We start from the raw sequence: 16,635 nt of genomic DNA on the forward strand, positions 1-16,635 counted from the left end.
AGTGTGCAAGATATATGAAATAAGCATGTTTTTCGTGTGCCAGGATGTCCGTTCTGCCATACTCTTATTGCCTTTTATTGCTTACTAAGCAAGCAGCATTCCCGCTCGCCGTGCTATTAGCGTCTGCTTCCAGCTTGTGCTTCTGGGCACTTTCCCTGCTGGAGGAGCGGTTTATCTCCTGCATAATATGGTTTTTACATGTTTATTCTCATGTAAATGAGCGCACCTGCTGACACTGTTCCTTCTGGATTCCTTTTTCTACTATATAGCTTACATTCAGCACATTCTGCATGGTTATACCAATACCCACCGCAGCTCTCCTGTATTTATTTTTCTGATTTGCTTCTAAATGACTTGAATTAATATGCCTATTCATCATTTGTATCACCAGTATATGGCCACTCCTTTCCTACCTACATGGGCACGATGTCATTAGGTGTGAATCGTATATCACAAATCTGATGCACTGCTCTCTTCAGAGTGACCTCACCCAGATGGAGCAGCTGGAGAAGCTAAGCAGACTGATGGATTCATAGGCCAGAAGTAGAGCGCTACATAATGCAGATCATTAGGCACAGAAACAGGGTTATTTTCATATTAGACTTTTTATTTTATTTTTTACTTATTTTTTACTCTTAATATCTAAGAAAGTCATTAATATATAAACTGTACCATTCTGGTAGTAACAACAATCTTTTCTACCATCTGTTTTTTTTGTAAAATATAAAAGTACCAATGACTCTTTCAGATGTATCAAGCAGAGTGATGAGTAGAGATGTTGCCCATAGCAACCAATTTACGTTTCATTTTACAGAATTAACTTGTCAAATGCTAAATTGAAGCTGGTTGATTACTATGGGCAACTTGTCCACTGTTTACACAGCTTGATAGAAAATATCTACTCCTAAGTGTTTGTCTTACATCTGAGTGTCTTTCTTCTTGGTTTTTTTTTTCTTGCCCCCTTCTCTTTGGTGCCCTGCCCAGATACAAGCCAATGTGTCCTGCTGTATACGGCTTAGCCGGATATGTCTCTATCGGTTAGTGTTGGCCTGTGTGAGTTCGTCAGTGTATGCGCTGTTGCCCTGTAAGGTTTGGAGGGACTTGCATCTTACTGAAGGGGTATTTACTATTTTCATTTCTGCGGTATCCCGTAACTGGCAACATTATAGTCATAATACTGTTTTTTTCCTGTCTATTTTCAGATATTTTTTTTTTTCTTTGCAGCTCAGTCCCCATTAGTTAGTATATGCGACGGTAATACTCATAGCTGCCTGGAGGATAGATAACTTCATGCCATACGCAAAGCATTGTGCCTGTGTAATGTCTTTATCCTTTATCATAAGATCTTCAAAGACATTCTTTAATGTTGCCAATATAGAAAAGCTGAGGGAGTTGTGGTACTCTTTTGTGTATACAGTTTCATGAGCTGATTCACACCTGAAAGAAGATCTGGTACAGAATATGATCTATGGTGACTGCTTACTTGTAAAATAGTAGACACTCAAGGATATTTGAGTTGGTGGTGCAAAATGTTTCCAGTGTAATTTAAGCAATAGTCAGCTTTCTTTCCCAATTCCTCCCCCTATTTCTCACCCCCACCCCCTCCCATTTCGAGGCACTGTCTGCCCTGTCTTTCCCTGTTTCTCACATCTGCTTCCTCTGTCTGTCCCTGTTCTTCCCATTTCCACTCTCTAACCTTACACTAACACAGTGGCTTCCAAACTTTTTTGAATCACGGCGCCATAGATTATCAGAATTTTTTTCACGGCATCCCTAGGCCAAAAGTTTCTTATTGAGAAATTTAGAAAGAAATATTAAATGAAGTAAATTGTGTTTATATGTCATCCTTAGGCTCAATTGTGTGGTGAGGGACAAGAAGATTTGCTTCTGTTTGTTCCCATATTTTATGACTGACAGCCAGCAGCACTAGTCTTGCCTATTATATTGACCATAAATAATTTGAATTGGTCCTGGACCCACCAATCCAAGGCACCCCTGCAAGTGTCTCGAGGCACCCCAGGGAGCCATGGCACACAGTTTGGGAACCACTGCACTAACACACTCACTCATACCTGGCTTCAGAACTCTATGGAAGTCCAGCTGCTTTGACAACTTTTCTTAGCAGGGATAGCAGGATATCCGTGGACAGTGAAGGCTGATGTGATCACACACTGGCGCCAACTGCTTTTTTTTTTTTTTTTTTTGTTAAATACATTTTTAAGTAATCTTTTGTTTATTGCAGTGTGTGGTTCTGGCCAACACAGGATCTTGCACAACTTCCGCATATAAACCAAATGAAGACTAGATAGTCCTACTACTAATAGTGATATTTTATGATCTCCAATGGCTCGTACAGAGGTTCATGTCGGTTCACATGAAGAAGCAAATTCAATTACATTTCTCATTATGCGCTGCCTCTGGAAAGGCATGTTTTATTCATACTGGTATATTTAGTAGATGTTTTCCAAGTTTTTATTACAAGTGTTTTGTTCCCTGCTAGTTTGGCAAATAAACCACTGAAGCCAATGATGTAGCCATGACTGCTTAGTTTTGCTGCACACCCCAGCCTAGAAGGAACGGGAGGAGTGTGTATTTAGTTATATACACTGCTTTCCAAGTATGTACATGAACAGAGCTGCTTTTGTGTTCTAAATACTTTCTGGTCTCCCAAACTGTAAAAATAAAGAAATAATAATGTATTTTATATTAGGGTATATCTGCCTCCTTTTGTTCCTATATTAGTGTAGTATGTATATTTGGATTTTTGTTGTCCCCCCTCCCCCCCCCCCCCCCCTCCCAAGTTTCCATACAGCACCCTTCTCCGATATTTGTTTATACCTGGATCTCCTGTGCAACTAGTATGTCGGCGCTTTATAAATAATAGTTCATTCTCTTAAACTGCAGATAACCGTTGTCTGAGTAGTAGCACAATGTGGGCTATACTGAATATGACTCTATAGGGGATTCCAAAAAGTGTTTGAGCAGGTTACTAGTATTTGGGATGGACAAGAAGATTCTTGGTCTCTCTCCCTTCTTTGCAGAACCATATTTAGAGTTGCCCCCATTATAGGAACTGTGAATGATGTGTAAATTATTAATAGTGCACTTTGTATCATTTTTCCCTTATATTCAGTCTCCCTCTTTTTGTTAGTTTTGGGGTAAGGCGATAGATGGTAAGCTACCCTAAAACATTTCCTGACTTGTCATGTGACTAGTCTTACGGTTGCGTTCAGCTCTGTCCACTTTTGTCATTAACAAGTTACATCATGATTAACTATAAGCACAAATAGCCTTAGCCCATTCCAACCAATCTATTTATTCATGGACACGTCCTTACAAGTGAGATGCCTAATCCAAACCGTACCCCTAGATTTGCTGCAGAAGGAAGATATATGTTCCCTTTTACAGTATATAGGCATTTCTCTGCATAGCCCATTATAATAACACATTTGGGGACCCCACTATACCAGTGGTTCTCAACCTTAACCCTTAAGTTTTCCGAACAGATCTTGTTGTGATTTCTGTCTGTGGACAGCAACATAGACCCAGCAACATAGATGAACTCACCTGTGCATGATTCAAGTAATCTCCTTCTGGTGGTATTTGGGACTGGCGTTGTGAACGGGTGTGGTATTGAAAGTAGACCGTAACTAGGTCGACAATGTCTAGGTCGACCACTATTGGTCGACAGTAACTAGGTCGACATGGTGTCTAGGTCGACATGTCAAAAGGTCAACATGAGTTTTTAATGTTATTTTGGTGTCGTTTTCTTCGTAGAGTGACCGGGAACCCCAATTAGTGCATCGCGTCCCCTCGCATGGCTCGTTTCGCTCGCCATGCTTCGGGCATGGTGCCTTTGCTTCGCTCGGCACAGATTACCGTTCCAATCGTAGTCCACGTGGATCGTTAAGTATGAAAAGGTTCAAAAAAAGAAAAAATTTATGAAAAACTCATGTCGACCTAGTTACTGTCGACCAATAGTGGTCGACCTAGACATTGTCGACCTAGTTACTGTCGACTTTCAGTCCGGATCCCGTTGTGAACCTTATGCTATTTTCTCAGATAACTTTATTCACAATAGTGTCCCTAGTGGCCAGTTTGTTCAGATCATAATATTCATATTATTGATGTTACTAAACAAGAGTACATACCTCCCAACATGACCCTATCCAGGAGGGACACAATGCTTTGCTTCTAGACTTTCCTCTTAATGTATGATTGCCGAGACCTGTGCTGAACAGGTTAATGGATAAGAAAGGTGTTTCAGCACAGGTGCTAGCAATTATACATTAAGAGGGAAGTCCAGAAGCAGAGCATTCTGTCCCTCCTGGAGAGGGTCATGTTGGGAGGTATGAGAAAACATCTTCCAATTTGGTTTGCATTTATAACACCGTACAGTAGTTGAAAAATTGTAAAACATTTAGGAATGAGAAAATGTATACACTAAATATAAATGTCTGTTCAAGCCCAATCACTACTAGCCCTTGTATTGCACCTTATAGCACACCATTTTTCTTAGGTTTTGTTTTGCAACCAGTATGTTGTGTTGTAAAGATACGTTTACCTGTTTGTTGAATTGAATATGCAGGCTCCACTCCACCCACATGCAGGGGTGCTAAGAGGAGGGTGGAGCAGATACTAATTGCACATACCTGTTGAATGGTATCAGCGGGGGCCCAGGCCAGCGGCTGAGGGCACCATTTCACTGCATAGCATAATATTTTTGCAGTGTTTTTTCCCCCAGAGGATAGTGGTGATGTATCCTGGGCTTGGCCACTCCCTCCGTGGATGTCTCAATGGCCCTGCCTAGGGGCAGGATGTTCTACGCATCGCGTTGTGGATGCAATACATCATGCCACTTTACTGTTGCATACAGCAGCTAATAATGCCGGTATGCACTTAGGGATTCGATTACATTTTAAAGGACAGCTCTCCCGTTAAGAGCTGTCCTTTGTGATGCAAGGATTTCCAGATCTATGACCTGTGAGTCCTTCTGTGCATGCACCAGATGACGTGCATGCCACCGGTGACATCCGATGGGATCCCTCTCCTCAGACTGTGGAAAGCAGCCCATAGGCTTCTAATAGACAATGACAGCTATAGATACTGTTGCCTACTGGATCCAGGCATATGGGTATATATGGAAAATGTAGCAAAAACTTCAAATACAGCAGTTTTCAAAGTTTTGCCCACATTTTAAGTTTAGTACATCCCGCCCCAGGTGTTGAGCCTTTTCTGTGCATTATGTGACTGAATACGTGCTACTGTGAAAACATAACTTGAATACAGCTGCAACTTGTAACAAGCCTCATTTCAGTTTTTTGTGATGTGCACCGCTATATATTCCTGAATTTGTGGGTTTAGTTTGTACAAAATGAAAATGGTTACATCACGTTCATTGTTCTCCTTCACTAGCTGTGTCTCTAAGTGTTTAACACCTGCCATGTCCTCTACCACTCTGCTCATACTATACCTCGATGTCCATTCACACGCCCACTAGGGTGCATCAAACACCCCATGAATTTTTAAAAGTAAGAAAAATGATTTGTCCCCATGCTACATTTTTTTGAATTGTTAAGGATATATTGCATACCAATTTTGTAGAATCTGAGATGATATTTGTGGCCCACCATGCCCCTGAAGATTAAAGATTTCTATTAATTTCTATTTTTCGTATTTTATTTCTATTTATTTCTATACATTTCTATTTATTTTATCTGAAAAAGAAATAATGATTTGTTTAATGATTTGGTTGGGAACAGCCACAATAGGCCCATGACGCTTCATGCTGTTCCCTTTCTTTATGTTCTTATGTTCTTAAATCAATGTAAAACACGCATTCATGGCACACATACAAAAGTTGGCTTTGTTTTGCTAAAGTTAGTTGTTTTGTATAATACAATACAGTACAGTACAGTACAATACAGACAATTTTTGGGTGTGCAGGAGGCCCACCTAAGTCAAATCGTACATAAAAAAAAAAATGTGCACAGTTGTTTCTATGCTAAAAAGGTACATTTTAAGAATAGGGACAGCAAGCATTGCGAATGTCGGGGCGTTGGATGCACCCTAACGCCCACCTTCCCACTTCACTTTACCTCTCCTTCTCCTTGGTTACCGCCTCCACTCTTGCCTTCAGGACTTCTCCTGAGCTGCTCACTACCTCGGAAATGCCCTGATTTATCTCCAGTCTTCTAACTCATTGCTAAACTTATTGTATCACTGAATCCTCTCACCACTTTTCTTAATATCCATCCCCCTGCTCTCAATTCTGTTCCCATCACTCTTTCTGTCCATCAATACACTGTCTAGATTGTAAACTCTCACAAGCAGGGCCCTCTCCCCTCTGTACTGTCATGTAATTATGTAATAGGAGCACTGCTATTATGTGATTATGTATATATATGTACAGTTATGTCGTGCATATTTTGTACTTCTGCACTTTGTGTATGTTTTACCCTTTTGTATGGCGCTGTGTGGTAATAAGATTTTATGTACCCAGCTGGTTCCAATCAAATAAAGGCTTTCATTAGCGGAACTATGCTAGGCTCTTAAAGCTAATGTGATTGGCTGCTAAGACTTACGTCTCTTTGTACCTGATTATGCTATGTGCTGACGATCCAGAGCAGTCCATGGGTTCTGACTTTGAGACTCAGAGGGGAAGCTATTCATAAGATGAATTAGTTTACCCTGAATCGCTCTACCTACTAAAGTAATATCTCAACAATATTCTGGAGGGATTGAGATCTGTGGGTATTAATATTATATGAAATGTAAAACCATTTCCGGTAGTTGTTGCCATTATATACACATTGTAATGCACTTTGTTTCCTCTACTGCAGTGTCTGCATCCAGTACATGTGACAAGTTAGAAAAGGAGAAGAACGACTTGCTGGTTGCTTATGAAGGCATCCTCCAGAAGGTGAAGGATGAACATCTTGCTGAGCTGACTGACCTGGAAGAGAAACTCAAGCAGTTCTACACTGGCGAGTGTGAGAAACTGCAGACCATCTTCATTGAGGAAGCAGAGAAATACAAGAATGAGCTGCAGGAAAAAGTAAATGAATTTAGTGTATAATCATGCAGAATATAGACTTGTTTCAGCTCCTTCCCCAGTCCTCTATTTCAGCAGTAGGCAACCTGTGGCACTCCAGCTGCTGTAGAACTACACATCCCAGATTGCCCTGCCACAGTTTTGCAGTTAGGGCATGCCAAAACTGTGTCGTTCCAAGGCAGCTGGAGTGCCACAGGTTGTCTACCCCTGCTCTATTTTACGGCCAGAGTATAGTGGCTTTTAATGATTGACTGAGACCACCTATAACATATTTTAGGGGAAAAAAGAATACATTTGATATGTAAAGTGAAGTAAAAACTCTCAGTACTATAAACTATGAAATCTATTTTTTTAAATGACACCGCAAAGAGGTGACTGGATTTCTTAAAGAACTGGGAATGCAACTTGGCCATATTAGTAACTATGATTTGTGTGCTGGAGGCCACGTAGTCTGACATTTCAGGATGACCATTTAAAACTTAAGAACCGCGTTGTATGTAACTTTATGTGGGTGTACGGTTTGTATGTAGAATGTCACAGAATAGTATATAACAAAGTGCCTTTTGTTTTATTATATATAGGTTGATGACCTCAATACCACTCATGAAACCTACAGACTGGCAGCGGACACCAGTCATAAAGAGTCCATAGAAGCTGTAAAGCAAGAGTTTGAGAACTCTATTACTGGTAAGAAAGTCCCTTTGATTCTCTTGCCTATTAATAGTATGCAGTAATCAAAACTGTACTGTAATATACAGTAACTCTAGTAGAGGTAATGCCTATCACTTTAAGGACCGTATATACTAAGAACATTCCAATAAATGAATGGATGAGACTGGCTGCTGTGCAAGGCTAAATTACAGGCAGAGGGTGTTTGCCCCACATACCAGCTCCATAACCTGTAAACTAAAATAATTAATGAACTGTCATATGAAAAATGTATGTGTCCCTTTGATGATCTGCACTGGTAGATAAAATAGCTATTAATGAAATACATGAATCCCATCTTCTACTTAATTATTAGAGTTTCTATTTGGACTATATGAGCGTGCATAACGGGGAATAGGAGTGCCAATTTAAATAGTTGACTTATTAAAAAAAAAAGTGTTATATTCTGCTAGAACGAGCACTACAGCTACACGTAAGCCATGTCGCTGTCCACCCTGATACAAATGACTGCCAATTTGGTAGGCTCATCCAAGTTTGTTATCGTGGGATTTTCATCTTTGATATCTTATTTCAATTCTTATTTTTGATCGCTTTGAGTGAAATGCAGATATTACATCTACATCACCATATCCGTTGTATTATGGAAAATTATATCTGGTCTGTTTATGTAACCCATGTTCATCTCTCCTAGAACTGAGAAACCGCCAAGTGCTGGAAAATAAAGCATTAGAAGACTCTGCTAAAGAAAAGCAGGCGGATATAGAGGTTAGTTCTGTACCTATTCTGTACCAGATCCTCACTTCGTATTGGGTGTTTACTTACTTTATTATAATCCTTTTTTTTTTTTCTCAATCCAAAGAAAAAAATAGAAGAGCTGACAAAGGAGAATGAATTCCTGAAGGAGAAGCTAAAAGCTGAGGAAGAACTAAGAAAATTGTCCAAAGAGAAACGGGTCCAGGTCAGTTTACCCAGTACATTGCTTATTTGGCCAGAAGGAAGGTGGCTTCACGCTGTATTATACCCCTTTTACACTGCCAGCATATAACACGGGTTATTGCACATAAGCGTTCATAACCTGTGTTGCTGATTGGTGTAAAAGGGTCCAGTTGACCCGGTATTCCAACTCGGGCAGTTTGCAGGGATGAACACAGGTTCAACCCAGCAAACTGTGCAGTGTAAATTGGAGCCGGGTTGCATCTCGCCGCGTCACCAGCAAAGTCACCAGCCCGGCAATATGCTGGGTTGGTGTCTGCAGTAGGAAAGGGGGCTGGCGCGGCTTGCAGCCGGGTAGCACCCATGTCAGGCTCCCGGCTGTGACCTACGATGGTAGTCTATAAGAGGTATTATGGAAATCACAGTTCTACAACAGATATACTAGTGGAGTGTGCCCACAATGCATCCAGTTTGCATGATATTTTATTCCATTAGTATCTATTGATGTAAGATCACTGTCTAATGGATGGAAATCGATGCAGTCTGACTGCACTAGCTGTGAAGTACTTGAAGCTGTACAGTGTAATGGCGGTCTCCTTCACTTGCTGCATCTGCAGAAGATCACATGACTGTAGACCTCCTTAGGCGTGGAGCAAAAGAAACGTGAGGTATTTCTGCTGCAGAGATGTAACCCGAGGTCTCCTAGAACTAGACCAACCTGCTGGCTCCACCGGGTGTGGTAACTTGTTTCTCTGTCTGTCCCCACAGAAGAACCCTCAGGTTATGTACCTGGAGCAGGAGCTGGAGAGCCTGAAAGCAGTGTTAGAGATCAAGAATGAGAAATTACACCAGCAAGACAAAAAGCTGATGCAGATCGAGAAGTTGGTGAGCGTGCTTCCATATTGCTGCTTTTACGCTAGTAACATTTATATAGATGCAGCAAATGTCTCTCTTCTACATATCTTACATTATTTTACTTTAAAAAAAGAAATACTATAGCAAAATCTGTGGAGTGCATCAAAGTGATTTTCATTTCTAATTTAATACTTAAATTAGTCATGTATAATCTTGTAAGAAACCCTCTGATCCACAGCGCCATACACAGTGGAGAATAGCATCAGACAGTGTGTCCAGCCACAGCCTCTTTAGAATGTCTGGTTAAATTGTAGAGGGGTTTTGGGTGGACCCAATAGGAGATGGGTATTGCAGAGGCCAGAGAGTTAGGAGGAGGGGTGGTGAGCTTGGCTAAGGGAGGAGTTTAGAGAGGGCATGGGGAGGCTTTCTAGAGAAGGCGGCATGGAAGAAATGCTGGAATCGGTCATGGGAGGAGGTAATCAGGGAGCTGCCACTCAGCAAGGGATGGGCATACTACATCCTTTCAGCGCTGTAGATTTGGACCAGTAGAGAGATTTTAGCTGCATTAGATGTAAGGTAGAGTACTTATGAATTACAGTATTTGGAACTGATAAATTATTTCTTCATGAGGAAGTTTATGCCCCCTTCCTTTGAGTGTATTGAGAGTCATTCACAGAGCAAATGGGATGCAAGTGTGAAAGGGGATTAATCCTACTGGCCCTTCCGTGCTATCCTCATTACAGGGTCTGTTGTCTGATAGACCATTGAGGGAGTTCTAACAGCCCCAGCTACAGCCTCTGATTTAATTAGTGCAAGGTGCACAATAGCGTCCAGTGTATTACATGTCCTAGTCACTTTATTGCACATCCCTCACATACATAAAATCTTCTGCGCACTGGCCGCGAAATGCAGCTGACAAGTGGTGAAGCGGTCTTCTGCACTCTGCTTACATGTTGGCCGTTCTCAGTAATACAGCGGAGACTGGTACTGGAACAGGATTGCATTGTGATTATGCGTTTGAATGGCCACGTCATTTAATTCTCAGTTTCTCGTTTTCTTGTGCTTCTCCGGCTGTAATTCTGAAAGCTGTGCTAACTAATCTCCTTGAGTGAAGATTGATTTTGTGTAAGGAGTCGCTTGGCGTTGCCAATCTTTTTTTTTTTTTTTTTTTTTTTTTTTTTTAAATCCCCTGATATTTTATTTATTAGGCCTCAGAATCTGCTTTCTTAAAGTGAAGTTGGCACGCTCTGTACCTGGTATTGTGTCTCACCACTATGCCTTTATTTTAAGGTGGAGACCAACACAACACTAGTGGAAAGATTGAACAAATGCCAGCAGGAAAACGAGGATCTCAAGGCTCGTATGGCGAATCACGTAGCTTTATCCAGGTAACACCATTTATTGCAAGAGAATGGATTAAGTCACTGAACAAATATAATTGTGGTGTATTATATATGTGGGTCTCTTTTATTTGATGTCACTACTATGGGGAAATATAAATAAATATGAAAATGTTTCAAAATCCTCTATCAACCAAAGTTACTTAATCCTAGAGGACAAATTTACCAAAGTGCAGTTTTGCTGCAATGCTACTCGTAGCAACCAGATTCTCGTTATTTACCGTGGCTCATTCTAGTCGATAGCTAGATTTTGATTGGTTGCTAATCTCCACTTTTGTAAAACCAACTTAAGTAAATCTCTTCCTAAATTGTAATCAGACAAATATTTTGCATATTACAAAATATTCCCAATTAGAAAATTAAAATTATCTAGTTTCACAGTTTGCTAGGCTGCGCACAGTTCTCAGTCATGCACAAACCTTTTGAAACCAAAAATCAGTACTTCCAAAGAAAGAAAACAGGAAATCTAAGAATCCTATATATTGTAATTGTGGAAAATAGTTTGTTTGGCTAGATATCAAGTGCATATACAATTTTACGTTTTTTAGAGATGTGCGGCTGGCGCTTTTCGTGTTTTGGTTCTAATTCCTCGCCCGTGTTTTGGTTTTGGATTGGTTATGCCAAAACCACCCTTTCGGGTTTTGGATCTGGATGATTTTTTTTTTTAAATAATCAAAAAAATCACAGAATTTGGGGGTAATTTTGAGCCTACGGTATTATTAACCTCAATAACATTAATTTCCACTCATTTCCAGTCTATTCTGAACACCTCACAATATTGTTTTTAGGCCAAAAGGTTGCACCGAGGTGGCTGGATGACTAAGCTAAGAGACACAAGTGTGCGACACAAACACCTAGCCCATCTAGGAGTGGCACTGCAGTGTCAGACAGGATGGCAGATATAAAAAAAAAAAAAGGCCCCCAAACAGCACATCATGCAAAGATGTAAAAGAGGTACAATGAGGTAGCTGTATGACTAAGCTAAGCGACACAAGTGTGCGTCACAAACACCTGGCCCATCTAGGGTTGGCACTGCAGTCCCACTGCACTAATGGCGGATACCGGACGCATGTCTAACACCAGCATAGTTGTTAAGGCCTCAGTAATCTGCTTTGCAACAGGAGATAGAGATATATATATATATATATATATATCTCTATCTATTATAATATAAAAATAATGTACGCCAGTACCGCTGGACTGGACTTATACGCCAGTACCGCTGGACTGGACTTATACGCCAGTACCGCTGGACTGGACTTATACGCCAGTACCGCTGGACTGGACTTATACGCCAGTACCGCTGGACTGGACTTATACGCCAGTACCGCTGGACTGGACTTATACGCCAGTACCGCACACCACCACTGTGACTGATGCAGCACAAGACACCACCACTGTGACTGATGCAGCACAAGACACCACCACTGTGACTGATGCAGCACAAGACACCACCACTGTGACTGATGCAGCACAAGACACCACCACTGTGACTGATGCAGCACAAGACACCACCACTGTGACTGATGCAGCACAAGACACCACCACTGTGACTGATGCAGCACAAGACACCACCACTGTGACTGATGCAGCACAAGACACCACCACTGTGACTGATGCAGCACAAGACACCACCACTGTGACTGATGCAGCACAAGACACCACCACTGTGACTGATGCAGCACAAGACACCACCACTGGACTGATGCAGCACAAGACACCACCACTGTGACTGATGCAGCACAAGACACCACCACTGGACTGATGCAGCACAAGACACCACCACTGGACTGATGCAGGACACTGAGGACGGAGACACGTCCTCTCTACACTCTCCAATGCCAGAGTGAAAATGGCGGCGACTTATATGGAATTTAAACCCCGCGAGAATCCGACAGCGGGATGATTACGTTTTGCCTCATTCTGGTTTCGGAGTCGGGCGGGAAAACCTGAGCCTGACTCTGATCCGGGCTCGGGTAGTGAAGTCCGGTAGGTTTCGGTTCTCTGAGAACCAAACCTGCTCATCTCAAGTTTTTACAGGGGAGAAAATTACATGGCCGGAGAAATTAAGTCCCATTTTGCAGGCAATGATAGTTATACCCTGTATTTGATAATTCTGTGTTTCCAAAGTGCTACCCTCTGCAATCCCGGTTTAAGGATATCCATGTTTGAGCACTGGTTTATAATGCATGTGATAGGGCCAGGTTCGTTAATGTGGTGAGGAACAGCATGCGGAAAATAGAATAGTGACGTTAACCTCGTAGGAACTTGAGGTGGGGATAGTGTGATGAAACCATTTATACACCCAAGTTCACGTCACTGAATCCGAAATAATTGATCGACCACATTATCATGAATATTAAAGAAAAAATGAACTCTCTCGAAGATCTTAACAGATGGTCAGCTGCCAAATCAGGGAAACTAGTGTAATCCAAACACTTAACCCTTGCAAAACCGTAATATTCTATCATTATTTGCAAAAGAATATAAAATCAACCTGTAAACGGTCTAATCCACAAAAAAACATATATATCACTATCAAGAGCATAAAACCTGAAATAGATCGAACAATTACACACTGTAAATATTAGTATGCCAACAACGATACAATGTAAATAATAGCATGGATACTGAAGAATCTCAAAAACCTTAACTGTACAGGACGTATTCCCCACGGCAGATGCCAAATTCACCCAATTACTTTCATGTCATAAATGGATTAATTATTATTTTTCGAATTGTCCTAAAGAAGGAAGCCCCCCCCCCCCCCCCCTCGAGAAACCTATCTGACCCCAAATATTTGTAACTCTTTGATACTTCCTGCAAGTGTGAAGTGACCCCAGCTGTCTCCATTATCATATTACAGCGAGTATGACTTTATTATATATTATGAGTCTGATAACTGATAGTGTGGTAGGGAGCTTAGGATTTCTGCACGTAATGATTAGGCTGCCTTGTTATTGTACTGCATAAGAGTGGCAGTAGCCAGCCTTGGCTCCATATAGACTCTTGCTGCCTATGTTCCTATACGGGTTGCATCATCATTCTAGGTTTAGCACTTAGATCATCCTAGGACTGCTGGGTCTGAAATGGTTGCCACCAGTGTTATGTACATGCTGATGTATTTGTATGTTATATTGTACCTATTGCATAGGTAAATGTACAAATCGTCTATTTGTTTGGCCACTGCAGGCAGCTGTCCACAGAGCAGGAGGTTTTGCAGAGATCTCTGGAGAAAGAATCCAAAGTGAACAAGCGCCTCTCAATGGAGAATGAAGAACTCCTCTGGAAGTTGCACAACGGTGACCTATGCAGTCCTAAAAAACTGTCCCCATCCTCTCCTGGGATTCCTTTCCATCCATCCCCCCGGAACTCTGGCTCTTTTTCCAGCCCAACAGTGTCACCAAGATGACACAGCATTGGCTAGAGACTCCTCTCTCACATTTCAGAACATTGCGGTGAGATTGCTTTGGACAAATACAATGGAAACAAAAACTATATCAGATACCTGAACATCTGGAATTTTTGATTTAATGAAACTGTTCTTTAACTTACTGGAATTGAAGCTTGGTTCATGTTGCTCTTTTAGCTAAAGAGAAGACTTTATGGTAAATATATATATATGGATATTGTTGCACAAAGCACTTACATAGCAAGATACAACAATTCTTGCGTTTTGCCTTTTTTTCACCTACAGCGAGTTCATAGGGGGAAAAAAGCTCAGGGCTTGTAGATAAAAGATCACAAACTTTATATTGTTTTAGCACCTCCTGTTCTTGTTTTTTTTTATTTTTATCAGGGTGGTTGTGAAGTGAATGAGATGGATGTTACACACGTGGTTTGTGTGTCTCGTGCTGCCTTTTGTTTTGGGTTTTGTTTTGTTTTTTGTTCTGGATAAACTGTAATCCTGCTCCTGAAACGTGGCACAGCAGATTTCCACCTTTTACCGTTGTATTGCATCAAACACTACCTGGAAACCTATTGGGTTTTAAACTCTTCATCCCTACAGTATGAAAACGTTGATCGTGTCTTGCTTTTGTGAAGATCACCCTTGCTCCTCATCGTCGAGTACTAACAATCTGCTACATGTGTGTTGTTTGTTTTGGGGGGTTTTTAAATACTTTTTGGGACTATGCAAGGCACCCGTGTTTGTACCATTTTCTCTGCATTATGCTTACGTCTTTGCAGCAACTTTTCTAAGGCAAACAAATATATAATGGATTTATTTGGGAGGTACATGAGGCGACACTGCACCTAGAAAGGTTAGCTGACGTGTAACTATATGCCTTATTTTAAGGTCACTCTTTTTTTTTTTTTTTTCCTCCTTCTTTTCTTATTTTTTATATTTTATCCATATTGCTCAATCTACTGCCGAGACTTAGGATGGGAATATTAGATCTTGATCATTATTTTATGCTTTCTTCTAACATCCACCAAAGAAAAGACTGCAGGCCTTGAGCTGCGGAGATTCATCCCTTTTGTTATTTCTCCCTCGTTACCCCACTAACTTGATGATAAATACATTGCTGTATGTTAATAGTTTGCAGCATTTCCAAAGAGTTTTATTTCCCAGCATCCTTCACTACATGGTCATCCCTGAGAGTCTCCTCTCATGCTGCCACTTGGGATTCCTGGTTATGACATTCAGGCCTGTCGCCAACTTGTATTGGTTAGTACCCCTGATTTGTCTTTGTAGCCGAATGATTTCATTTTGGGCACTGATATGATGAATACGGGCACAGAAAAAGGATACATGTGTTTTTGTTAAATAAAAAAAAAAATTCTGTTTTCATCTTCATGCAAATGTGTGTAGCTTCTAGCAAACTTGGATGTAAAAAGAAATAAAGCTGTAGTTGCTTGGTTTGTAATGATGGAAATATATTCTGACATGTAATAAGAGAGAATAAATTTATTGGTACAATAATTTACTTCAGATCAGTGCCTGTTTTTTATTTTTTTTTATTCTGCGTGTTATCTACAGTATGTTTGCTAATGCCATCTACACTATACAATCACTTTCAGGAATATCCGGACTACTTTCTATCCAGCTAGTTACTATCAGTCAACCTGTGGTTATCCAACATTAGTCAACAGCTCAATTAATTTTCTTTATAGTGATTGTTTAGCAATAGTCACATGATTCAACTGTTGGTCAAAAAACCGTCATGATTACAAAGTGTCGTTACCCCATATAAACATTTTATGCATACTGTATGTCAACAGTATGGCAAAGGCTCAGTGAAGTCCCCATACAAATGTGTCTTCCTATATCTAACCTCCATATGAAACGCAGCGTGAGATGCCTGGCGCGAGTGAGCTAACAGGTTCTGCGCAACACGTTGGGTGTCTTTTTTTTTTTTTTTTTTTTATTGGTCGAAAAATGCACATTAGTAGTTTGTGAAGCGACTAGACCACACCAGGAGACTGTGCTTATTTAATTTGTATGTGACACCTGTATATCGGTGTGCGATTAAATCTGTGTATGAAGCACAATTGAACTTTGTATTGAAAATAAGTTGCACACAGGTATACAAGTTTCACATGTCAAATTTATCGGCACAATCTCCCGGTGTGTCCTGATCACATGTCAAATAAGACGCAGTTTCAGCAAAAAAGATACCCGACGCTAGCAGAGTCTTGTAGGACTTGAGGCGCCGAGAGTGGCTGTTTGGCGCGACTGCAGCAATGATGTATGAGGACACATCTGTAGCTTTTCATTGTATT

General features: G+C 40.8%; 1 protein-coding gene across 6 annotated transcripts in view; it reads left to right on the top strand.

Moving 5' to 3' along the window:
- MTUS1 (microtubule associated scaffold protein 1) overlaps positions 1-15,839 on the top strand; it is a 460,214-nt gene extending 444,375 nt beyond the window's left edge. For all 6 annotated transcript variants that reach the window (XM_063920828.1, XM_063920830.1, XM_063920829.1 and 3 more), the window contains 7 exons: positions 6,843-7,057; positions 7,636-7,741; positions 8,415-8,488; positions 8,583-8,681; positions 9,425-9,541; positions 10,802-10,899; positions 14,104-15,839. In XM_063920828.1, coding sequence (XP_063776898.1) covers positions 6,843-7,057; positions 7,636-7,741; positions 8,415-8,488; positions 8,583-8,681; positions 9,425-9,541; positions 10,802-10,899; positions 14,104-14,323 — 929 coding nt within the window. In that variant the 3' untranslated portion in view covers positions 14,324-15,839. The remainder of the gene's footprint in view (positions 1-6,842; positions 7,058-7,635; positions 7,742-8,414; positions 8,489-8,582; positions 8,682-9,424; positions 9,542-10,801; positions 10,900-14,103) is intronic.
- Positions 15,840-16,635: the final 796 nt, after the last annotated feature.

This window comes from Pseudophryne corroboree, chromosome 1 (genome assembly GCF_028390025.1).
Source record: "Pseudophryne corroboree isolate aPseCor3 chromosome 1, aPseCor3.hap2, whole genome shotgun sequence".
Lineage (NCBI taxonomy): Eukaryota > Metazoa > Chordata > Amphibia > Anura > Myobatrachidae > Pseudophryne > Pseudophryne corroboree.